The following is a 25,815-nucleotide window of genomic DNA, read 5'->3' as shown; positions in this document are numbered from 1 at the left end:
TAAAACCCAAAAAAAAAAAAAGAAAAATTAAAGGTTAGATGAAAGGTTGCTTTCCCAGAATTTAAAGAAGGGACCATTCTTTTTTATATTTATTTTTGTTTTAAGGTTCAATTTAAGCTTAATTACATTTATTTTTCAATTTAATAAAATAATAATTTCATAAAATATGAAATTTTACTCTTCTAATAATTAAAATATCAAAATTAAATGAAGATTTATTAAAATTTAACCAAACAATGCTTCAGATATTATAATATGTGTATTCTTCTATTTCTACATAAATTTTGTATTATTTTGAATTTTTTTTTTTACAATATTTCATATTAAATATAATAAATTTTAATTAGTAAAAAGTCTCAATTAAATATATTAAATATTTAAATTTTATTAGAACCTCAATTAAATATTTAGCAATGAAAAGTACAAGTCTTAATGTAGAAATTAATTATAATATACTTTTATCCTCATGATTCAACTCCCTCTCTCTCTCCCTTCCCTTCTACGCAGAAAAACCAAAAGAGAGTTCAGTTTTCCTGCAACTCTATTCTCTCGCTACGATCTTTCCTCCTTTTTCCTTACGAATTTCTTCTGTAAGCTCCCTCTTCTCTATCTAAATCTTTTTATTTACCCGCCAAATTTAACTTCTCCAATGGATATACGCTGATTTTACTCTCCTTGTTTCCGATTTCTTGCTTTAATCCTTTTTTTTTTTTTTTTTTTGCTTTTCTGGTTAAAGCATGGGTTGATTCGCTAAGTTTAAGTCCTTTTCGACGTCTGTACTCCGTTTGGTCCTTGAGAAACTGGAAGAAAATCACGGGCATTGATTTTTCTTTTTCAACTTATGTTCAATGTAAATTGGAATTCGAAACTATATTCTTGTTCCTCTAGTTTTCTTTCGTTTTATTAGCAGCCGGATGATTTATTTAGGTTACCTTCTGATTGCTTCTTTTCTCCAGTCCTCATGCTATGGCATTTAGTAATTGACTGTTACAAGACTAATTGACTAACTTGAATTGCTTTTAATTATTGTATTTTTTTATTCTTTTTCATAATACTTGAAAACCTACAATTTTCTTTTATTCACTCTTCTCGGAAACCTTTGGTTTTGTTTGAGTTACATTTTAAAACTGAACTTCGGGGTTCTGTACCGTATGTTTTTATTTTGTTGTATAAACCTATTATTAAGTAATGTGGATTCAATATTAACTTTATCATTTCTCTTTTGGGTTGTTTTTTGTTCGTTAGAGGTTTGGTATAGAAGATAATGGCTTGTAATCTAGAATTGGAGGATTGAGTAGGGGTGATTGATAACAATGCGGTTGTTTCCGTTAAGTTCAAGCCCTAGCTCAAGCGAGACAAGGGAGCAGGCCAATGGAGGAAGCAGTCGTTCTCTGTTGTATCTTAATGTTTATGATCTGACACCTATAAATAACTATCTTTATTGGTTTGGGCTTGGGGTATTCCATTCTGGAGTAGAAGGTATGTGGCTTCTCGATGCATGTTCTTTCTTTTTTATTTAGTTTCCCTTTCTTCAAATTTTCAGTGGTAATTCTTTGTTTTAAATTGATTTTCTCATTTGGAAAGTGCAAATTTCTGTGGTAATTTGATTTAGGACTTTTTTTATTTAGTTTCCCTTTCTTCAAATTTTCAGTGGTAATTCTTTGTTTTAAATTGATTTTCTCATTTGGAAAGTGCAAATTTCTGTGGTAATTTGATTTAGGACTTTTAAGTTATTTCTCGAGTCTCTTGGCAAATTTATCAGGAAGAGGGTTTTTGTCTGTGCCAAAGTCCTCTGATTGACGATTAGACACATCCAAATTATGGTAAACAAGCCCTAAACACTCATGCAGTTTCCTAGTATATACTGTGCCAGAAATCACAAGTTCATTGGAAGCAACTAGATCTTGGTTACTTCAGTATTAATCAATATCCAAATTTGAATCTTTCAGGTCTCTATATTAATGAAACTTCATGAAATAAGCTGAATCCTTTGCTAAATGTGGGTCTCTCAGCTGCTGTGAAATAGCTCATCTAAATAGCCATATGTTAATAGATAAGAAAAGTCTGACATTTGAGCATCTCATATGGAAGAAGGTCCTATGTTATTTATAGGAACACTAGGACGTATTTAGGAACAACAAGACTTGACAAACAGATTGGTTGGGTTGTGTAAGTTCATGCTCAGGCCAAAGAATCTAAGTAGAAACGCTATGCTTATATCAATAAGATAAGGTTCCTTTTTTTTGGGAAAGAGATATGGTTCCTTTTTTATCAGATCAACACATTATTATTAAAACCTTATTTAAAAAAAAAAACATATTATTATTAAAACCAACTAATTCTTGACAGGATGTTAGGTACCCTTTGTAAAACACTAGGTTGCTTCAGATTTTGCTAGTGTTATATTAGATTAAGGTTGAAAGTACTGAATATAAATCTGACTTATCTATCAAATGTTTTGGCAAGACTGCTTCGGTGGAAATTCAGTTATGTCAAGCCTAAAAGTCAGTTCGTATAGACTCTTTCTTTCATTTCAGATCAAAATTTGTTACAGAAAAAGAGAAAGTAATGTTGTTCTTTCTTATGAACTTGGGGTTGGAAGTGTAGTCTGATTGCGAACTTTTTTTCTCACATTCTTCATCAAAGGTAGATTCATACAAAAGAAATACGTACCCACTAAGATGTCTAAAGAAAAATCATTTGATGTAGTTGTTAAGGACTTGGACCAGTGGAAACCAATAATTTTTTTGAGTGGAAAAAAGTAGATTATATACGAGGCATCGAGGAGTTAGCACCCATGTACAGAAGTTCCTTTGCTGTTTGTAACCTGTCATTCCCATATTTCCTCCTGGATGGAACCAATTACCTTTTTTTTTTTTGAAGACAGATGGAACCAATTACCTTCCAGCTATGTCCTACAAATTTTAAGGCTTTTTCCATTACCTTCATATCCAGCTACACTGAACACGTAACAGTATGGAGATTTTGCTTCACTTTTATACAAGAAACATCCAAATAACTTTCAAGGGAAGTAATTTGCCAAATGTTTGTGGAGTTTCTCAAGATCTCCTCCTAGCATCATATGACCTTGAAGAGGCCCTTCTTAGGACCACTCCAAACATCCCTGTCCCTCTCTCATGTCTGGTATAATCCTCAAAAGAGCAGCAAAGAAACTGAGCTCAGAATCCTCTTCCGAATCATTGATGAATATTTTTGTTAAGAGTGATAGTCTTGTGTTGCACAGAAGGAACATCAGTTTAACTTTATGAGGTTGAAATAATGGAAAATGTTTTTTTAAATAGTTGACCTTTGCATGCAGAATATACAATTTTGAGTGATATATCTTTTTGTACGAATAGGAATGTTCTAGTTGTAGAACATCATGTTATAATCTTATAGGAGGTGCAAGAGGGAGTTAGCACACTATGCTTGTTATGTAGCTAGGGCCTTCTTTTCTAGCTAAGGATCATAAGAGTTCCAACTATTACCGAAGAGCGTAATGACAAAATAATGAAAAAATTCAACTCTTTAAGGGGGCATCAATTAATGCATGTGTCATATAAGTGCATGAATTAGTAGCATAAGGCTCCTCCACGTTGTAGAAAAATCTTTCAGTACTATGATAGTTTGGATGTGTCACACATGATTATTTGAGAATGGTGGTCAAGAATTATGACTGATCTGCCTACATTAGGAAATAGGGTTAAGCTTAAATATCATATAGAGTATTTAGTTGGGGACCTAAAATGGTGGAATATTCGGAGTGTTTTCCAGAAACTCTTTCCAAAGAAAAAGTGGTGAAGTATGTGTTTAGAGTATTGAGAACTGAGTTCTGGAAAGTCACCCATTCTTCTTGGTATATGGAATATTTTTCTGTTTTTGTTTTCTAAATCTATGTCTATCCACCAAGCTCTTTGTGGTAGTTGAATATGGAAACTATGTCTGGAAAACAGTAAAAATATAGCATGTGATTAAAAAAGTATAAAATAACTGTTTCTAAGATTTTCTAGAAAATTTTCTTATTTATATTTTCGTATCACACAAACACACAAGCCTCTGTATGCTTTTATGTAAAAAAGATATATATATATATATATATATTTAGGAAAATAAAAACTACAAATGGCTATATACCAAATGAAGCCCACAGTTCTCCATAAGCCAAAGTAAATAAAAGTAGAAAAAAAATCCCAAAAACAAGTTTCAATTTTTGAAATTTTACAAGTGAAAAATAGGTTATGTGATCACGTTCTTCAGTTTTTTTTGTTTGTGAAGAACAATTTTTCAACTTCAACAATTTCGTTTCCAGTTTTTCTTTCCCAAGGAAAAATCAACAGAAGATATTTTCTATTTTTATAAAGAAAACAAAAAATAGAAAATGTTTTGAATAGAAAAGGAAAAATGTTAACTTAATGCATTATTAAATGTCACAAACAATAGATTGAGGGTTTGAAAATTAATGGAAGTCCTTGTTGTTGAGCCTAATTACCATCAAGTCCATTAGTAACTCTAAAATTTGCTAGTCCATTGGATTACATTGTAATGTTTGTTCAGAATACAAAAACTAGATTGTAACTTGAAAATTAATGGAAGTCCCTGTTGTTGAGCCTAATTACAATCAAGTCCATTAATAACTCTAAAATTTGCTAGTCCATTGGATTACATTGTAATGTTTGTTCAAAATGCAAGAACTAGATTGTAACTTGAAAATTAATGGAAGTCCCTGTTGTTGAGCCTAATTACAATCAAGTCCATTAACTAGAAAATTTACAATCTAGTTCTTGTATTTTGAACAAACATTACGATGTAATCCAATGGACTAGCAAATTTTGAAGTTATCGTTAAAACAGCAAATAAGTCTTTTTCTTTTTGTCAAGGCAAACAAAAATCTCGTCTAAAAAAAGAAAATACACAAAATCTTGAAAGAAATTGAAGAACGTTTCAGGAGCCCGAAATAGAAAAGGAATGTATTTTTTCCTTGAATTTAATGTGTTATTGGATATCATAAAGAATAGATTTAGGGTTTGATGGGTTCTTGAGTAGAAAAATGAAGGTGAATTACATGGAAGTTCTTGGTTCTTGAGTCTAATTATAACTGAGTGCGTTGGTCTGAAAAATAAAAGGTAAGTCGAGTTAGGGTTTGATGTTTTCAGGAGCCAAAAGTAGAAAAGGAAAAATGTCTCCTTGGACTTGATTTAATGTTAGATTTTACAAAGAATAGATTTAGGATTGGATGGGTTCTTGATAGAAAAAATAGATAGCACTCCAAGGATATTTAAAGCGCCATGTAATCATGCACGCATCACATAATTGTAAAGCATAATTACCTGGAATCTTATTATTTTTTTTTTGAAATAATTTTACCTTGAATCTTATATCTCACTGAGCATTTTAATGGAGTCTCTCTTCCATTAAAAATGCCTGTCTTGCCTCGCCAAAATCCACCTCATAAACTTGACTGAAGGCCTGTCTTTCTCATTGCAATCTATCTCCATTTTCAAGTCCTAAATCTTCAATCATTACCATCGGAAGTTCAAACTCTCCTCTATTGCATTGGATTGAGGGATGGTTTCTGCTAGTCCATCAAATGGGCTCTATTTTATCTCAATTACTTTGGACTTGGTGCCAGTGAGACATAAGATGAAGCAATTGACATTTTATCCGAAGCTATAAGTAGAAGGAAAAGCAGTTTCATTTTCTGAGATGGGGGTTTTTTTTACTGGATTAAAGCTTTTGTATGTGATTCTGTTCTTAATGACATAAAGTTTGATTCTATTAGCTTTGTATCTTTTGCTGTTTAGTTTACTTAACTGGCTGAACGCATGATGAGAAGGTAGCCTTTGAAATTCGATGCTAAGATGTAGGAAGTAAGTGTAGCATTATCCTCTCATTAACGTGTGCAAATATTTAGCTATGCTCAAAATATAAAGGTAGGAAGAGAAATTGGAGCACATGCAGTATTTGTTAATAATTGAACTTTAGGAGTCATCTATAGCAAATGAAGGTTTAGAGCTATATGGAGCATCTTCCTTTTTCTCTAAAGAAGAAAGAGAGATTTTTTGGAGTCAATATGACCTGCTTGTTCTGGAAAAAGACTTCAGAGGAAAAACTAGATTCAGTTGCTGATTCTAAATGTCTAATAATTTCTATAATTTCGTGATATCCAAAATGAATATCAAGTTGAGGTGGTTTTCAAACCAAATTATTAAGAATTTAATTTGTTGTGCAAGTCATTGGGCAGTAGTCCTTTCATCTGCTGACATTGCTTTGTTAGGATTGCATATACATCCTGTTGAAATGGCACTGAAATAGTTTCTTTTCTTCTAATCAGTGCATGGTTTGGAATATGGGTTTGGAGCTCATGAATACTCTACCAGTGGTGTGTTTGAAGTGGAGCCAAGAAGTTGTCCTGGCTTCATCTTCAGACGTTCAGTGTTGTTGGGCACCATCAACATGTCTCGATCAGAATTTAGGTTATTCATAGAAAAGCTTTCTAGAAAATACCATGGGAACACATATCATTTGATTGCCAAGAACTGCAACCATTTTACTGATGAAGTTTGCAAGCAGCTAACGGGGAAGCCCATTCCTGGATGGGTAAATCGGATGGCTCGATTAGGTAAGAAGATTATTTGCTTATTATGATTACGTTACTGAGAAGTTTCTTTGAGTTAATGATGTATCCTTAAGATGTCTGGACCTGGTAAATTGCATGTCCATGCTGCATGTTTCTTAATGTCTTATTTTCAGGCATGTCATGAAAACTAGCTATATTATTCCAAAAAAAAAAAAAACACTCGCTACAGATTTTTTTCCCACTTGTTTGAATTCTACTAGCTACATTATATTTTCCTATTATGAAAAGCAGGGTTTGATAGTGTGACAGTGCTTTAGCTTTTCGACCTGCCTGTTCAACTGATTGTTGAGTTTCTTAAAGTTTCAGGTTCGTTTTGTAACTGCCTTCTGCCTGAAAGCATTCAGGTTACAGCTGTTAGGCATCTTCCTAATCATCCTGCATATTCTGGTAAGTTCCTTTGGGATCATGTTTCAGTTATCTGTTTGTCTTTGAGCTTCATCAATCCAGGTTTTGCGTACTTTCTTGGTTTCTCTCTTTTAAATGAATTGTCTTACAACGGCTGTCCTTGAGGAAGCACTTTTCCATGTTAATCCTGCTGTTTTGATTACTTAGTTGAAGATTAACATACTTGCCCAAGGATCATACTTACTCGGTGGTTTCGTTGGAGATAATTGAATATTGATAAATTTTTAATGCATTATTGCGGATATTTGAATGGGTGATTACAGGATCTTAGGATAATGGTCTGTTTGGGTCAATTATTGGAAAGAATTCAGTAAAATTGAGGCATCTAAAGCCATTGAATTTTTTCTTATTTCTATCTGGGTTCTTTGGTTATCTGCCTCATGATTCTAGTTGATAATTCTATTTTTTTTTTCTTGGAACTAATATTGTGTCAAATACAGATGATGATGGGTCAGAATCTGTTGCATCGTCTTTTACTGATATGAGTGAAGAAGATGCAGACCATCATCTGCTGACTCCAGTAAACAGTGATGTCGCACTTCTACAAGACAAGCCAGTAAAGTTACCAAGGGAACAAGTGTGAAATTGTCCTCGTAGGTGCCTATTTTTCTCTGTCTTGGGCCTTTGTGTCATTCTTATTTAGTATATGATGTCGTATAGGTGAACATTGCTGCTCTTTGTTACCCATGTGCCGGAGCAATAGCGATGCCCGAGAATTGTCTGTTGACTGTAATTTTTTTACAAAAGAAAATGTAAAATCATGCTTCGGTTTATTTTGTATTCCCATGTAAATGGTTCATAGATTTTAAGATTCATAGCATTAACCTTCAGTAATGAAATGATGGTATATTATGTTGAATTGGAAATGATTTTGTTTGTCTACATTTGATCTTCTTATGGGTCAGAGGTCAAACACAGATGTTTAAGATTTTGGTTAGTCAGTATAAATTTCTGTCAGCTCCTTCTCCAACTTGAGATTTTGATCATGTTTATTTGTTAGCTCGGCATGGGAAAGATATGGACTGAAGAGATGATGCTACTCCTTTGATGTACCTGTAGCATATTAGTCTTGCAGTTTTAACACTGGGCAAATATTTAATATATTAACTTTTATTTTTCCGCAATTTTAGTGTCTCAGAGTTTAATATATTAACTTTTATTTTTCCGCAATTTTAGTGTCTCAGAGTTGTCACGGTAATTTTATGACGTTTTGTAGTAATGTAGTAACTTTGTTTAGCAATTGTTGATATTGTATTCAAGTGAGGCACTAGATTATTGTGGAATTAAAAGGATTCCAAGAAACATTCAACAATATTTTGTAGTAATAGCACCTTGTGTATATCAACAACTCTAACTTGCCATCAAGACTTTGAATCATTCTCCTGTCTCTAATCATAAAATTAAAAAACTTCGGAGACCCAGTTTATCAATTATAGTTCTGATAAAGTCAAATTAGATTAAATTATATTCTATATATTGCATATGAGATAGGCGGCCTGACCAGAGCATCTCTAAATTCTAAGCTCCAAAAAGAGAATAGAGATGGAAATTGAACATTGCTGCCATGAGCATCCACTGATCCTCTCTGAAACGCAATGTGACAACATAGTTTGTGATGGCTGTCTAAAAGACTTGTCGGGTCAAACTTATGGTTGCAACCAGTGCAGTTTTTTCCTTCATAGATCCTGCTCCCAGCTTCCATCAGAGATTCAATGCTTTTTTCATCCATGTTCTCTTACTCTGCAACTAGCTCCCCACGGCAAGGATATCATTAATTGCTATGGCTGTGGGAAAATTCACATGGGCTTCTACTACCATTGTCGCGGGTGTCAATTCACTCTAGGTGCTGAATGTGCCTTGCAAGCCCCTCTCATACCTGATGATCGACTGCAGATTCTTCATTTCTGCCATGAGCATCCACTAGCGCTTGTCCAGAAATTTTCTTATCGATTTAGCTGCAAGGTATGTAGACTTCCCTGCTCAGATATGGAAAGCTGGGGTTGCAACAAATGCTACGTGTTCTTTCATAACTCCTGCATAGACAAGTTACCACAGAAGCTGCATCACTTTTTCCATCCATGTCCTCTCATTCTGGTCTCAACCATGTCTGATTTCACTTGCTCTGTTTGTTATCATCCAGACTCCGGTTTAAGATTCAGATGTGGGGATTGTGAGTTCAACCTGGATGTTGAATGTGCTTTGCTATCAACCATGAAAGACCAAGGGGGGGAGCAGATAGAGCATTTCAGCCATGGACATCCCTTGAAATTCCATAACAGTGTTGAGGAATATGGCAGAGCAAGAGGATCATTTCTTCTCGTCTGCAGTGCTTGTGGTCTGGAATTCGAATCGGGTCCTTTCTATTTTTGTGAGAGATGCAACTTTTATATGCATAAAACCTGCCCCCAATTTGCAATAGCCGGGAAAATATCATGTTCCGAATTGCCAAGACAAATCGAGCATCCATTTGATCCTATTCACCCTCTTACTCTCCAAGCTTTTACTAATTATACTTTGTTGCCTATGCCGCCTCCAGCTTGTGCTGTATGTGAGGAAGAGGCAAGAGGCTTCATCTACAGCTGTTCCAAATGTCAGCTTTCACTGCACATCGAATGTGCTACCTTAAAACCATCTGTTAAATTTGGTGATCATGGCCACCTGCTAATTTTGTTTCCGGACACAAGAATGCAGCGCTTCTGTGAAATTTGTGGCAGGCAATGCAATGGTTTCCACGTCCGGTGTATTGAGTGCCGGATCAATTTCCATCTTCACTGTCATCCCTCAATGCCTCGTATCATTAAACATGGATGTCATGTTGATCCTTTAAGTTTCACTGAACTGCCTGTCCCGGATGATTTTCAGCCCGATGATGAATTTTACTGTGATGTATGTGAGACTTTGAGAGATCCAAAGGACCCTGTATATTACTGCGCAGAATGTGATTTTGTTGCTCACGTTGAATGTGTCATTTCAGAGGTATGTTGCTCATCTTTGTGGTACTATAACCATAATCTCTCTAGCATATACATATACATATATATATATATATATATTATATCTTGATATCCACAGTTAGCCAGATGAAAAACTCTATAATGTCAAGCCCTGGTGACGGCATTTTGTGTATAGTTTCTATATAATATGTAAAATATTGTAATAATTTTGAACAAAATACTGTACCCTATATATGTACCTTATAACCTGGGTATCTGTATATTTTTTCTTCTGAAGCAGCATCTCTAGAGATGTATACATATTTCCTTTTCTTTATCTTTTTCCACCCAAAAAATATTTTGGATTCAGGTGTTGCCCCAAATCATGGAGGGTGCAAGTGCTACAGAAGAGATGGGGGATCACATTCTTGCAGGACTGGACAAACAGATTTCGCAACTTCGAGCATGGGAAGAGACAATAAAAAAGCTTTTAGAGTCCATGGAAGATGCAAGACAATATCTTGAAGAGAAAAAAAGAGTGATGGAAGAAGAACTAGAGCGGCTAGCACAATTTGCAGAGGTCATAAACCAATATATAGAGTATCAAACAAGAAATTTGAAGGAACTTGAGGATGATCGTAGAAAATGCATTGCGTCTCCAGCATCAGACGTGAAAAACAAATGTCCAGCGATGGAAGATTCCGGTGGGAAGGAAGACTTAAGTTCATCTCAGAGTCTGCGACAAGCTGACCCTAGACTTAGGATTTTGGTTGATATAGGTAGAGCTATAGCCATAGAAGGAATAAAATCTTTGCAAGCACCTAAATTATCGTGAACACAATTTCATAGGTACTAACCATGTATGTTTCATTAAAAATTGTGTTCAGTGACCAACCATTGACATGAAAATAATATCTTGGCTGAAAGATTGTTTTCGTTACAAGTTATGTTGAAGGGTTGATAATTTTGTTGTCAACCAAAGGAGTTCTATTTTATCCAAGTTTATGTCTTATACCCTTTGGTTTTTAAGTCAGAGTAAGCTTGTGCCAATGTATAATCTTGTTTTGGTGTGTCTTAGCTTGCTTAAAAGAGTAACAAAGGTATCTTTTCTACTTTTAGTATTATCAAAGCTGTCCTGGACAACAGATCATGTCCAATTTTAAGATGATGAATGAAGCAGAAAAATTAGTTTCTTGCCTCAAATTGTTTCTCTTCTTCTATGGTTTTTCTTTGGTTTTCTCTTTCGCATTTCCAACCGGTGGTATCTGCATATGTTGATGATAAGACTTACAGCAAAAGAGATGTCTGACCGTGTGATAATTAAATGGATAAGCTTTTTCGACAAGTTGCTAATAGTAACTAGGCAAATCAAGAGTTCTCGTCAAATCAAGTTTCATTTTACTATCTAGAGGAGTAGCTGCAGGTTTAATATATAGCACACCAGCATTTTGAAACAAATCTATAATATATTTATGCTGATTAAGAAAGAGCCCTTCGCTAGAAGTGGCTATTTCAATACCAAGAAAGTACTCTAAGGAACTAAGGTTTAGGAAATTGATGTTGGAGATTCTTCTTCAACTGAGCAATAGAATCAACATTATTTGCAGTGATAGTAAGATGATCAACATAAATAAGTACGATTAGTTTGTTATCCCTTCCAAGTCGAACATATAATGAGGAATCAGCAGAACTTTTTTAAAAGACCAAGAGCTTCAAGAGCATAACTTAACTTTGTATGCCATGTGCGAGGACTTCGCTTCAATCATAAATAGATTTATAGAGTTTACAAACCAATTTGGGATTACCACTTATAGGATGACTAGGAGAAAGCTTCATGAATACTTCTTTAAGATTGCCAAGCAAAGAAGGCATTTTTTACGTCAATTTGAGACAATGACCATCCATTATTGATAGCAAGTTTTGGGGTGATGGATGCAGCTGGGGGTGATTATTCCTATAGGGAGCGGTTTGTTAGTGTGACTAGACACCTGAATGATTGGGAAGTGGGGGAATATGAACCTTTAATACAAATCCTAGCCAATGTTCAATTGAATCCATGTGATGACCAGCTTGTGTGGAAGTCGAATAAAAATGATTTTTTCATGGCAAGATCTTTCTATAACAAATTGACAACTAGAGGGGAATTGGGGTGGGGTGGGTGGGGAGGGGGGAGCAGTTATTCTTGGGCAAGCAAGTTTGGAAAACAAGTGCCACCTAGAATTGATTTTTTTTGCATGGGAAGCAGGTAGAGAATGTATTTTAATCATTAATAAATTGATGAGGAGAGGGAGAGTTTGGATGAACAGATGCTATTCGTGTAAGAAGGCACCGAAAAATTGCAACCACTTACTGCTTAGGTGCCCGATGGTCTATAATTTGTGATCTATGGCGTATGGTTTGCTTAGGATTTCCCGGGACATTGCAGGATCGGTAAAGGATGAGATCTGGGTTTAGGGAAGTTTATGTAAAATGAAAAAACTTGCTAATCTCATTTCTTTGACTATATTTTAGGTTATTTGAAAAAAGAGAAATAGTAGGATCTTTGAGGGGGTGGAAAATGAAGATTCATAAATTGATGGATAGCTGGTTTCTTTATTTTGAATCTATTTTATTGGGACGCGACATTTATAAGGTGGAAGATTTTAGATATATAGTCGATACCCTTCCCCTTGATGCCTTTGATACTTTAATATAGTTTCACCTTATATTAAGATACACTTCCCCTAGGTGCCTTCAATTCTTTAATATAGTTTTACCTTACATTTTAAAAAAATTAATAGCAACTGACAAAAGAATTCTAACAGTATTTATCTTGGCAACCGGAGGGAAGGTCTCCTTATAGTCAACACCAAATTTTTGAGTAAATCTTTGAACCACGAGATGTGCCTTATGACGGTATACAAGAGGGTCTTTTAACTATTGAATTTTTTTCGGAAGAAATTCTGAGATTAAATTAATGAAGTTTCACTGACAGTGATTGGGGAGGTTCTATGGATGACATGAAGAGCACTTCTGTTCATCTTTTACCTTACATCAGGTATGATGAGTTGGAATCAAAGAAATAAGAAACAGTGGCACAGCCTATAGGAAGGCAGAGTATGTGGTTGCAGCAAGTACAGTGAATCAGGCCATCTGGTTTAGGAAGGTGCTTAATGACCTTGATCGGAAGTAAAATGAACCTTCAGATCATATTTTGTGACAACCAATCAGCTATGGCATTTGCTAAGAATCTTGTATTTCATGATAAGTCTAAACACATCAAGATTAAATATCAATTTGTAAGAGAAGCTGAATAGGAAGGAGAAGCTTGTTTGCAACATTGCAAGTCTGAAGAGCAGCTAGCCAATATCCTCACCAAACCACTTTCCAATCACAGGTTTGAAGTCTTAGGAAAGTGGCTTGGCATTTTTAGCAAACTTGACAAGGAGGAGTGTTGAAGGGTTGATAATTTTGCTGTCAACCAAAGAAGTTTTATTTTATCCAAGTTTATATTTCATATTCCTTGGATTTTAAATTGTATGAAGTTTGTGTTAGTGGATAATCTTTTTTATATGTTTAATCTTGCTAAAGAGAGTAATATAGGTATCTTTTCTATTTTTAGTATCATAAAAGCTGTCTTGAACAGTAGACTATGTCTACTTTTAAGGTGCTGAAGGAAACAGAAAAGTTAGCTATTTGCCTTAATTTTCTTTTCTTCTTTCACTGGTTTTTCTCTGGTTTTCTCACTTGCATTTCCAACAAGTTATATGTAATGTATTTTGTTGAAAATATTCATGCGATGGAATGGGATTTGTTTACTTTCTAAAAATGAATAATCGCTACTAGTACCTCTTCCAGTTTTAAGGAAAAACTGCTGTGGTCGTTTACTTTCTCATCTTAGACCAAGTTACAATGAAACAAGAAAAAAAAAAAGAATTGATATGAGCTTCTACTTGAACTTAAAATAATCAAAAGTCAAAAGAAGAAAAAATCCTTGTGCTGAGAAAATTCAGAACAAGTCTGGAATTAACATATATGCTTAATAAGCTGAACCTCTCTGGCTAATGACCAAACTTGAAACAACAAGAACTTCTCAAATAAACCAAAGGTGCAGAGAATTTGTACAGAACCTTCATAATTAATTTATCTGTTTAAAATATTCATATAAGAGGACACACTGAGCAAAATGCCTCAAAGTGCTGAAGCACACAAATCCAAATAAACACGCTTGTGGAATCCGTGTTTGATGCAAGATAAGATTAGATATATGATTATTACATGGTCTAATCCAGGAAGTTTGACCGATACTAATTAAATGAGAGCAGAAAGGAGAATGAATAGTTTTTAAGGAAGAAAATTTCTCACAATCAAACACAAGGAGGCTTATTTGAAAGTCAAAGCTTATTGTGGATGGAGATTAACCATTTCAGCCATGAGCATCCTTTGACTCTCTTGGAAGAGATTGATAATGAAATCGTTTGCAAGGGATGCCAAAAGGGCTTCCCAGAATCAGCCTATGGTTGCAGCCAAGGTAAATTTTACCTGCATAAGTTCTGTTCTGAGCTACCACTAGAGATTCAATGTTTCTTTCATCCATGTCCTCTAGCTCTCAAGATAACTCAATACTTTGAGAGTAGATTTGTTTACTGTAATGCTTGTCATAGATCCCACTGGGGCTTTTATTACCATTGTGATCACTGTCAATTTGTCGTGGGCGCAGAATGTGTAACCTTAAGACCTGAAGAAGGAGATACTGATGATCAGATTTGGCATTTAAGCCATGCACATCAGTTGACGATTGCAGACAAGAAGGAGGATGATGGAATTTGCTGTCAAGTATGTAGAAAGCTATGCACAAGCCAAACCTATGGCTGCAACTGCTGCAATTTTTTTCTCCAAATATTGCATGGAAAATTTACCTCTAACTATCCAACACTTCTCCCATCTATGCCCTCCCATCCTACTCTCAAGTTGCAACTACTTTTGTGATGCTTGTCATGAAGAACATGCCAGTTTAGCCTTCTGCTGGCACCTTGTAGTCTCCTACTGGATGTCAGTGTGCCCTTCTGCCTACCATGATACCCGAAGGTCTGGACCAGATGATTATACATTTATCTCATTTCCATCCATTGACACTCTATGACTACAAGGCTAGCAACGATAAAATTTGCTGCAAAGCATCCAACCAAGAGTGTTCAGGTCCTGCCTATGGCTGCAACAGATGTAAGTATTATTTACATGAATCATGTTCCAAAATGACATCGCCCATCACACATCCTTCTCATCCGCAACACCCTCTTTCAATTCCTTCCATGTTTGAGGAATCTTCATCACCACCTTGCAATTCCTGTGAGAAGCAGTGCGGATTATTTGCTTATTGTTGCTTCACCTGCTCATTTGCTCTTGATGTAAATTGCTTCTTGATAATGTCCAACACCAAGTATGAAAACCATGAGCATCTTCTCACTTTGATCGAGGAAGGCTGTTCAGAAGATCTCTGCAAGAGCTGTAACAAGATCTGCAAGGGTTTGTATCTCAGATGCGTGGAATGCAGTTTCAATCTCCATGTTCAGTGTCACCCCTCAGTTCCACACACAATCAACCATCATTGTCATATAGATCCTTTGACCTTAGCTAACTTGCATGATCTTGATCAGCTAGATCCAGATGAAGAGTTCTACTGTGATGCTTGTGAGACTTAAAGAAATCCAGAGGACCCTGTCTATTATTGTTCCTCATGTGACTTCACCGTTCACATACAGTGCGCACTCTCTTAGGTAAGGGACCTATATGCACCATCTTTCGTTAGTTTTCTAATATTAGCTCATAAGTGAATCAGTCCTAAATTCTTGTGCAACTTATATACTGAATCATACGTGTAACTAGCCAGCACTCACATTATTATTCTGCAATTTAAATTACAATAATGCAAACATTCTCAGAAAAAGCACTGTTGTTAGGTGTTAGCTCAGATTACAGAAGATGATTCTGCTGGAGGGAAGAAAGATATTTCTCCGGCAGATCATATTCTGACCGAATTAGACCAAGATATTGCTGATATTGCTTCAGTTTTGGAGGAACTAAGAGATTTAGCTGAAGAAAACCAAAGAGAAAGAGAAATAAAAAAGGAGGAGAAGGGAGATTTAGAAGCAAAATTACAGGTAATAATAGTAAATGAAACAAAAAAAAACTAAGAACAACCTTAGACGGGGTTGTAAAAAACCTCAAGATATTTCAAGCTGAACGCACCCGAAATATTGATATCAGGAATCAAACACAGCAAATGAAGATTCAAGAGAAGTAGAAAGATTGCCTATAGGAGAAAGTACTTATCTGTTCATGAACATAAACAAAAAGGCTTCAACAATTCAAGTTCATGAAAGTTTTTGGTATTTCTCTTGGCTTTGGTTTTAGTTTTTCATGTGTACTCTTCCATAAGAATTCCTGATTTGCTCATGGTTTGTCAATGGAGTTTCAACTTTACAAGGTAAATGGCTAGAATATTATCTGAGTTAATAATCATTCTTTTCAACTGTCCCTTAAATTAAATGATTAGTACATCTAAGCTTCTTTATGAGAATATGGGTTCAGATCAAACTGTGCATTACGTGTGTATTTTTATTAAAGAGATTTTAGTATTATTAGTTACGTTGTTGTTGACGTTTAAGGATCATTTAATTATTAAAATATTTATAAATTAATAAAAATATTAATTTATATTATTTTTAATAATTTTTTGAGTTTAAGCTCTTTCATGCTCTATCTTACTAATTTTGTTATATTTTTAAAATTGAGTTTAAGTCATATAATTTTTTAAATAGACCTAATTTAACTCTGAAGTAAAATTTCAATTGACTTTAGAATCTAATTTAAACCACCAATCTATTAAAAAAATCAAGTTCAAAGTTTTGATCTGAATTTTTTAAATAAAATTTAATATATTCATCGATATATAAATATCAATTAATTTAATACTATATAAAATATTATACAAACAAGAATATACTGGAGTATGTAAATAAACAGTTAATGTAAGTAATCATATTCAAGCAGGCATAATATTATTGGCGATGCAGCATTGAGTATTCCAGTAACTTTTTTCCTTATAGTTTATAAGTTATTCTGACTCAACCACCCTCCTAAACTAGAGTTAAAACAACATCAAAAAAGAAAGAAGATCACAGAGTGCAAGACTAGTGAAGTCTTTGAAAAGTGTGAAAATAATACTATGAAGAATAAATCATAAAATAATATCAACATTACCAAAAGAGATCTTCATTATTCTCTCTGCAAGAGAAGAAAAAGAAGATCAAGGAGAGAAGATGGAGGAGATGATCCAACACTCCAGCCATGAGCGCTCCTTGGTATTCTGCAAGGTGAAAGATGATAATGGAGATTACTGTGATGCCTGTCATGAACCCTTATCAGCTTTTCCCATCTATGCTTGCAGAAAATGCAGGTTCTTCCTCCATGAATCCAGCGGTGAACCACCACAAGAGCTTCACCATTTCTATCATCCATGTCTTCTCGTCCTCCTCAACCAAAACTTCAAATGCCAGGCCTGTGAAACTTCATTTGAACAGTCCTTGGCGTACCACTGCGAGCTCTGTAACTTCTATCTTGACACTAAATGTGCTCTGCTGTCATTTGAACAACCTGCAAATCAAGACAACATTATCCATCATTTCATCCATGCTCATCCTTTGACTCTTTTTGCCAACAGAGAAGCTGAATGCAGCGCCTGCAGAAAACCCTGTGTTGATCCTGCTTTTGGGTGCAGATTCTGCAAATTCTTCGTCCACATCTCATGTATCCTCAAGCTCTCACCCCAACTCCATTTCTTCTATCATCCATGCCCTCTGTTTCTTCTCACAGCTTCAATATTTGATTGTAGATCCTGCAGCACTTTCAGAACAAAGAAGATTCTAATCTTTCGTTATGTAAAATGTGAACTCAACCTTGATGTTAAATGCGCTTTAGCTCTCGCAAAATCAATTGATACATGTGGAAATATGGGATTACAATTAATCGGATTCTGATTTTAAGGAAGAGAGGATATCTCTTAATTAGTTATTGGTTCCTTCTCTAGTACCCAGAAATATTAACTGTATAATATGCGACTACAATTTTCAAATTCAACTTGCATATATGCCCTCATTCGTAGCCAGAATTCACACAAAAAATAAATAATATTTTTACATGGTATCAAAGATGTAGATCTGAACCACCAGAAAAAAAGGAGGAAAGGAATCAACTTTCTTTCACTCATAGCGAGCAGAATGGAAGGTTCAATCTCAGAGGTAACCTCCAGTCTGTCTGGTTATTCGTCTGCGGGAAAGGTAAAGAAGAGCACCCTACGGGAGCCGCTACTCAACCGAAGGAAGATGATCTAGAACACCAAACCTGAAAACTTGAAATCAGTATGGTGATGTCTTGGTTAATTAATTCTATGACCAATGACAAAGGAGAAAACTTCATGTATTATGGCAGCATAAAGGAGATACGGGATGCAGCTAAAGAGACTACTCCAACATTGACAATACCTCTGCGATTTTTGAAATCAAAAGTATTCTCCATGACCTTTGGCAAAGAGATTCAACTGTTACTGAATTTTTTAACATCCTTACAAAGTATTGGCAACAACTCGATAAGAAGTGGTGTGCAGGTGTCCCGAAAATCAATTCCTGTACAAGAAGATCGTTGAAAAGGAACACATCTATAAATTCATAATTGGCCTCAATAAGAATATGGATGAGGTACGTGGAAGAGTTTTAAGCATTAAACTATTATCTAGTCTTAGGGAGGTTTTTTTTTTTTTTGAAATTTGCAAAGAAGAAAGCAGAAAAAAAGTGATGTTGGGAATACGTAACTTTTCTAAAAATCTTGAGAACTTAGCTCTTGCTGCACAAGGAACTCAATTCAATAATAATAATAACCAAATAAAGAAGAATCGTCCATGGTACTACAATTTTAAGAAACCCGAACACACAAAGGAGGTTTGCTGGCATTTACACGGTAAACCTACCAATTGGAAACCTTCTCGGGCACAACAAAGCCGAAGAGGTCGAGGCTACATTGCTATAGCTGAAGAAGAAAAACCTAACATGAGCTCAAGTGGTACTATAGCTGACACAAATTCTAATCCATTTAACAAAGAACAACTGAAGGCACTGCAAAAAATGTTCCAACAGACTCTTCAATCCTTCGGAGCAATCAGTGGTGTTGCATATGTAACCCAGAAAGGTATTTTTTCTCATGCCCTCAACATTAGACAGGAAAATCATACTACATGGATAATGGATTTCGGAGCATCAGATCACATGACTGTCATAATAATTCTTCTATTCGAATTGTCGATGGAACCCTTTCAAGGGTAGTTGGTAGAGGTTCTGTCATTATTTTTAAGAATATTACCTTTCACTCTGTACTCTATGTACTAAAATTAGATTACAATTTATTGTCTATAAATAGATTAACGCGGGATCTTAATTAAGTTACTAAAATTTTTTCACGCATGTGTGAATTTCAGAACTTGAACTCTAGGAAGAGGATTGATAATGCTAAGGTGTGTGCCAGACTTTATCCCATAAGAATTAAGGAGATTCAAAAACGACCAAGGACAACTGCTTGTGTAGTTGATAGCCCTAGTACCCAAACAAATAATGTTGTTATGTTATTACCCTACCGATTAGGCCTCCCATACTTCTTGTATCTTGAAAAATTATATCCATCATTATTCAATAAAAGTTTCAGAAAATTTCAATGTGAAATATGTCAATTGTCCAAAAACACTCGTAATTCTTATTTTATTCAACCCTAAAAATTATCTCATTCTTTTTCCTTGGTACAAAATGATATTTGGGGAGCCTCTAAAATTAACAACATTATAGGTTATAGGTGGTTTGTCACCTTTGTTGATGACCATACACGAGTGACTTGGGTATTCCTCATGAAAGAGAAATCAAAAGTGGATGAAATATTTAAGAACTTTAACAAGATGGTTCAGATGCAAATCTAGGCAAAAATTCAAGTCCTTCGAACAGTTAATATCGAGAATGCTATCACCACATGCTCTAGTCATATTTATTAGAAAATAGGTTTGTCAAAGCTCGTACATCGATAGTCCATAGTAGAATGAAGCTGCAGAAAGGAAAAATAGACATATAATGGAAGTGGGAAGGCCACTCATGATAGCTTCAAATGTGCCAAAATAATTCTGGGCTAAAGCAGTACTTACAGTAACCTATTTGATCAACCGAATGCCCTATAAAATCCTCATATTCAAAACTCCATCTCAAGTCCTTCTCGCTGCATATCCATCTATTCGAATAATCTCATCTATCCCAGTCAAGGTATCTAGGTGTACTGCATTTGTTCACATTCATAAGTCCCAACGTAGTAAACTCGATATAAAAGCTATTAAATGCATATTTCTACATTACTCATCAAACCAAAGAGGATACAAATGCTACTCTCCTACAACTAAGAAATTTTGCAACTCTATGGATGTCACATTCTTCGAAAATCAACCATTCTATCCCAAAAATGCAATTCATGGGGAAGAACTGGTCCACAAATGAATTCCACTTTTGGGAAGCCGAAACCAATGCCACCTCTCCTTCGAGCTTATCATTGTCTCCACAAACAACTATTACTCTTCTTATCCCTGACAACCCTGAAAATAATTTCCCTCCTATCGCTTCCGAATCAACTACACAAGACAGTAAAGTGGTAATGGTCTATTCAAGGAGAAAATATAAAGAAAAAACCAAAAAGCCTCCTCAAAAGGTGTAAGAGGACAACAGACCACCTGAGTAGAACTAAGAATTGGATTGAGATTCAAGCAACCTGGACTCACAACAAGATAACATGATTCATGATCTATGATCTTAATCAACCTATTACTTTAAAGGATGGGGTGAGATCTTATACTAAGTATCTAATCAGTAAGTATGTGTATTATAGAAAAGTATCACAAAATTTTCAGACATTCAATACTTCTTTTGAAGATGATCATATCCCATCCAACAGCGAAGGAGAACTTTAACAAATTGAATGGAAATCTACTGTTCGGGAAGATATACAAGCGTTGGAGAAAAATGGGACATGGGATTCTTGGAATTGCTAGAGGATAAAAGATGTGTTGGATGCAAATAGATATTTATCGTAAAAAATAATCCCGATGGAAGCATAAATAAGTATAAGTCATGACTAGTAGTTAAGGAATTCACTCAATCATATAACAATGATTATGAACAAATATTTGCATCAGTAGTAAAACTCAACTCCATTAGAGTATTACTATCAGTGGTAGTAAATTTGAACTGGAATCTGCACCAAATTGACATTAAAAATGGATTTTTAAATGGAGAATTAGAAGAGAAAGTCTATATGAAGATTCTACTGAGTATGAAAACTCTAAAAAATGCAAGAAAAATGTTACAAGTTGAGAAAGTCTCTATACGGCCTAAAACCATCACCTAGGGCTTGGTTTAATCGGCTAACCAAAGTTGTAAAAAAATATGGGTTCATTCAATGCCAAACAGATCACACACTATTTGTAAAGTATTCTAAGGAAGGTAAATTGACTCTATTTATTATTTATGTTGATAATATTATAATAATAAGAGATGATAAAGAAGGGATAGGGAGTCTCAAGAAACTGTTAGCAAGAGAATTTGAAATGAAAGACTTTTGACAACTCAGATACTTCATCGGAATGGAAGTTGGCTAGACTAAAGATGGAATAGTGGTCACACAAAGAAAGTATGTCCTTGATCTGCTTCAAGAAACTGGAATGCAAAGATGTATGCTAGTAGACACACTTATGAACCATGTGGGGAAGATTAATGAAGATATTGAAAGTCCTTCAACTGATAAAGACAAGTACTAGAGATTAGTAGGAAAGTTGATCTACTTAACTCATATAAGACTCGATATTGGTTTCTCTATTAACATGGTAAATTACTATATGAACAATCTAACTGAGAGACATATGAACGTTGTATACAGAATTCTATAATATATCAAGAAAAGCCCGGGTAGAGGGCTTTATTTTAAGAAAACCTCAACTAGAGAAGTTGAGGTATTCACTAATGCGGATTGGGCATGATCTTTAACTGATTGAAGATCAACTACTAGGTATTGTTACTAGGTGTAGGGGAACTTGGTAATTTGGAGAAACAAAAAGTACTTTATAGTGGCAAGATGTAATGTTAAGGCAGAATTCAGAGTAATGATTCATGAAATATGTAAAGGAATATAGCTCCAATGAATACTTAAAGAACTTAAAATTACATTAAATCTCACTATGACAGTTTTATGTGATAATAAGACTGTTACAAGTATTGCAAAGAATCCTGTTCAACACAACCGAACTAAGTACGTGGAGGTAGACCACCACTTCATTAAAGAGAAGATTGAAGGAGGAATAATCAAAACTCATATATACTCCATGTAGCCGCCAAACAGCAAATATTTTGACGAAGGTACTTCCAAAAGCAAGCTACAAAAATATGAAGAGTAAGTTGGGAATGCTAGACATCTACCATCTAACTTGAGGGGAAGTGTGGAAATATGAGATTACGATTAAATGCAAAGATTAATGGGATTCAACTAGAATTGGTTTATGATTTTAAGGACGAGAGAATATCTATTAATTAGTTGTTTTTTTTTTAGTACTTTGAAATATTGACTGCGTAATATGCGACTACAATTTAGGAATTCAACTTGTATATATACCCTCATTTTGTATACATAATTCACACAAGAAATAAATAATATTTCTACAATACCAATGCCCAGATTCAACATTCAAGCCATCTGCATTCTCTGACACTTTCTGAAAACAAAATCACCGAGACAATTCGGTGTAAGGCCTGCAGACAGGAATGTTTAGTTCCCATCTACTCTTGTTATAAATGTACATTCTATTTGGATAAGTCATGCACCACAATGCCTCAAGAAACCCTTCTCATCCCCACCATCCTCTCACCTTCCTGGCCAACTTATCTAAACCATCTACTTGTAATGGATGCGGCTTCTATGATCAATCCTTTAGATACTTCTGTGAAAGATACAGCTTTTCACTTGATTTCAACTATGTTTTTAACAACGCTTTCTTTTGAGTACAAGTGTCGTGATCACCTTCTTACTTTCTTTGATCAAATATATTTCTGTTACAGATGCAACATCTATCATGAACGGGATAAAGGTTCTTTATTCAGATGTGTGGAGTGTGATCTAAATCTGCATTTTCATTGTCCATCAATTATGCATACTTTTCAACATAAATATCATCCGTATCCTTTGACCTTCATCAAATATCTTCCTCAATATGGTTCTAATGAACTTTACTATGATGTTTGTGAGGAGATAAGGAATCCATTAACTCCTGTTTATTATTGTGAAGAATGTGACTTCGTTTCTCATCTTTATTGTGTCCTCCCATAGGTATGTCAAGGTTCTCTAATTACTAAGAAATTACTAACCATAAATTAAGCTTGAGCATATTAATCTGATTTGTCCCAAAAACAGGTACATAATTTCAAAAGAAGATATCATTAATCACATAGTTTATTTAACAAGGGAAAAAATGAAATTTTGTTGTTTGGCAGGTGCTTTGTCCGAGTATAGAAAATAGACATGATGTAGCAGAAATAAATGTCTCTACATCAGAACTCAACCCCTACAAAAATAGAAGAAAGAACTAATGGAATCCGGGTAACACAAGAGGGAATGAAAGAAGTGAAAACAACATTTGAAACTAAAAAAAAGTTATACAAAAGTAGATGAAAAGTCTCATAGAACATTGGAGCCACTAAAAGAAGAATAAGAGAAATTAATTGTAAAATTTGGTTTGCTAACAGCCAAGATCACGATAGTAAAAGCAAAAATAGAGTCATTATGGGAGGAATGTGCATTTTGCGTACAAAATGAGTATCCAAATGATCAGTCTTGGATATAAGGATGAACTATTAGAGAGATTAATTAATTATGTATTTTTGTAATTGTTATAAGTAATTTGATTGATAGAAAATATCATAAATTAGGTGAATGACAACAATCCTATAAATTAAATGATTGATCGCAAATTCCATAAGTTAGGCAATTAGTTAGAATTAGAATATTTAATTAATCGTTAATCTCGTCTTGTACATATATATACCTTAACTTTATTTGGTGGAAATCAAGCCATTATTTTCAATTCCATATGGTATCAGAACCACCATGCTCTTGACATGTTTCTTTCCTTCTCTATTTTCTTTCTCTCAAAATTCTCCACATTCTTTTTCAACCATAATGACTTACGAAGACATCTCTGCATCTTCCACTGCTCATACCATCATTCAGAATGCTCAAGACCCAAATAATTCTCTTGTTACCATCAATACTTCAAATATCACAAAATTGACCACCACCAACTACATCACATGGAAACTCCAAATCCGAAGTCTATTAGAAGGATATGATCTCTATGGCTTTCTTGATGGTACTTATTTCAATCCCATATTAATCGTCATCGTTGAGGGTAAGATGACTCCAAATATGGCCTACACAACATAGAAGCGCTAGGATTGTCTTCTCTTTAGTGCACTCCTTGGTCTCGGTGCAGTCTCTCTACCCATCCAACCTCTTCTTGTCCACATAACCACCTCTCAAGAGGCATGGACCACCTTCGCTAATACCTATGTCAAATCATCATGTGGTCACATCAAACAGATCAAAGACCAATTGAGGAACTATGTCAAGGGTTTTACAATAGTCTTAGAGTATATGCAATTTACCAAGAATTAGGTTGATGAGTATCTTAGTGTATCTTCATTGGCTATAGGCAATATAAATTTGGTTACAGATGCTATAACCCAGTTCAAAAGAAAGTTGTCAGAAGTCGTGATATAATCTTTGTAAAAGATCAGACTACTAAAGATATTGACAAAGTGGAGAAATCTAAGTCTCATATTAGTCTTTGATGCTCAGAAACAATCATATAAAGACATCAAAATTTTTAACGTTAAAAACATATTCAATGTGAAGGATAAAAATCACGGAACCTTTCCTGATCTAAGTAAAAGAACTCCACTATAAAAATTAATATTTACAAAAACTATAAGCAACTACAATAATCCTCAAACAAATTTTCAATAATAAATTAATCAAACAATAAGAGATAAACGAGGGAATGGAGAAATATCACCAAAGTTGCTACTGTTCATGTAAAACGGATGCGTTTTGATTGTTCAAATTCGATCTCCACCATTCAGATAAAAAAAAAATTTATTCCGAATATAGTCACCAAATTTCAGCCTTATCAGACCACAAATAACCATCTAATTATCGGAGAAAGTCAAACTGATTGGTGCAGAGAAGAAAAACATGAACAATAAATTCGAACTGAAAATACCAAAAAATCTAACCGTCCAAAATCGATCTCCACCGTTCAAAATAAAGAAAAAATACGTCTCCTAAATACATACCAAATTTCAGCCTGATCCAATTAAAGATGACGATCTGATCGTGGGAAGAAACGAAATATGTTCTCTTTCTTTTGGTGGCTGAAAACTTATTTTTCTAATGTTCCTTAGGTTTAAAGTGGTCTATTATAAAAAGTCTAATAGCCCTAATGGGCCAAAAATAAGTAGGCTGAAAAAAACTTGGGTTTTTCCACATAGGAGGGAACCCAAAAACCCAACAACAACCGTCTCCTTCTTGGTGCCCTTCTGCAATCGCCTTTCATAATCACAGACAACAAGCCAATGCTCCTCATAATGATCATCCTCCATCACGTCCATATTTTGGGCATTGCTAAGGATGTGGTGCTCAAGGACACACTATCAAATGATGCTCTATTTATCGACTTGT

At 34.7% G+C, this 25,815-nt stretch overlaps 4 protein-coding genes across 5 annotated transcripts; all 4 read left to right on the top strand.

The window, feature by feature from the left end:
• Window positions 1-430: 430 nt before the first annotated feature.
• Window positions 431-7,908, top strand: LOC110811438 (PPPDE putative thiol peptidase family protein). Of its 2 annotated transcripts, none has more exons than XM_022037948.2 (5): window positions 431-590; window positions 1,246-1,479; window positions 6,332-6,619; window positions 6,944-7,024; window positions 7,483-7,908. In XM_022037948.2, exons 2-5 carry the CDS (start codon window positions 1,314-1,316, stop codon window positions 7,623-7,625), a joined length of 678 nt encoding a protein of 225 aa, XP_021893640.2. In that variant the 5' UTR covers window positions 431-590; window positions 1,246-1,313; the 3' UTR covers window positions 7,626-7,908. The 2 variants fall into 2 exon arrangements, with proteins under 2 accessions (XP_021893640.2, XP_021893639.2); XM_022037947.2 differs by having other exon boundaries at window positions 6,938-7,024.
• A 135-nt stretch (window positions 7,909-8,043) lies between these two features.
• On the top strand, window positions 8,044-9,469 carry LOC148266237 (protein VACUOLELESS GAMETOPHYTES-like; the record flags this gene model as incomplete). Its single annotated transcript, XM_088218326.1, has 1 exon — window positions 8,044-9,469. A coding segment is annotated over exon 1 (885 nt), but the record flags the coding sequence as incomplete, so codon positions are not given.
• Window positions 9,470-9,497: 28 nt separating this feature from the next.
• LOC110811449 (uncharacterized) lies at window positions 9,498-11,333 on the top strand. Its single transcript, XM_022037960.2, has 2 exons — window positions 9,498-10,018; window positions 10,346-11,333. Exons 1-2 carry the CDS (start codon window positions 9,566-9,568, stop codon window positions 10,808-10,810), a joined length of 918 nt encoding a protein of 305 aa, XP_021893652.1. The 5' UTR covers window positions 9,498-9,565; the 3' UTR covers window positions 10,811-11,333.
• Window positions 11,334-14,364: 3,031 nt separating this feature from the next.
• Window positions 14,365-17,993, top strand: LOC110811430 (uncharacterized). The gene is made up of 7 exons (XM_022037939.2): window positions 14,365-14,485; window positions 14,675-14,790; window positions 15,012-15,645; window positions 15,922-16,115; window positions 16,222-16,279; window positions 16,369-16,441; window positions 17,249-17,993. Exons 1-7 carry the CDS (start codon window positions 14,365-14,367, stop codon window positions 17,991-17,993), a joined length of 1,941 nt encoding a protein of 646 aa, XP_021893631.2.
• Window positions 17,994-25,815: the final 7,822 nt, after the last annotated feature.

The sequence above is a fragment of the Carica papaya genome, chromosome 4, assembly GCF_054855325.1.
Source record: "Carica papaya isolate Zhongbai chromosome 4, ASM5485532v1, whole genome shotgun sequence".
NCBI classification, from domain to species: domain Eukaryota; kingdom Viridiplantae; phylum Streptophyta; class Magnoliopsida; order Brassicales; family Caricaceae; genus Carica; species Carica papaya.
This window is presented reverse-complemented; position numbering and strand designations above follow the sequence as displayed.

What these genes read in the sequence shown, in the direction of transcription:
- LOC110811438 (XM_022037947.2), top strand. Translation starts at nt 1,314, where the DNA reads ATGCGGTTGTTTCCGTTAAGTTCAAGCCCTAGCTCAAGCGAGACAAGG. An exon ending in ATTCCATTCTGGAGTAGAAG is followed by an intron (nt 1,480 to 6,331) that starts GTATGTGGCTTC and finishes TCTTCTAATCAG; the next exon opens with TGCATGGTTTGGAATATGGG. An exon ending in TAATCATCCTGCATATTCTG is followed by an intron (nt 7,025 to 7,482) that starts GTAAGTTCCTTT and finishes TGTCAAATACAG; the next exon opens with ATGATGATGGGTCAGAATCT.
- LOC110811449 (XM_022037960.2), top strand. Translation starts at nt 9,566, where the DNA reads ATGCCGCCTCCAGCTTGTGCTGTATGTGAGGAAGAGGCAAGAGGCTTC. An exon ending in TTGAATGTGTCATTTCAGAG is followed by an intron (nt 10,019 to 10,345) that starts GTATGTTGCTCA and finishes TTTTGGATTCAG; the next exon opens with GTGTTGCCCCAAATCATGGA.
- LOC110811430 (XM_022037939.2), top strand. Translation starts at nt 14,365, where the DNA reads ATGGAGATTAACCATTTCAGCCATGAGCATCCTTTGACTCTCTTGGAA. An exon ending in AGCCTATGGTTGCAGCCAAG is followed by an intron (nt 14,486 to 14,674) that starts GTAAATTTTACC and finishes TCGTGGGCGCAG; the next exon opens with AATGTGTAACCTTAAGACCT. An exon ending in ATTTAGAAGCAAAATTACAG is followed by an intron (nt 16,116 to 16,221) that starts GTAATAATAGTA and finishes TATTGATATCAG; the next exon opens with GAATCAAACACAGCAAATGA.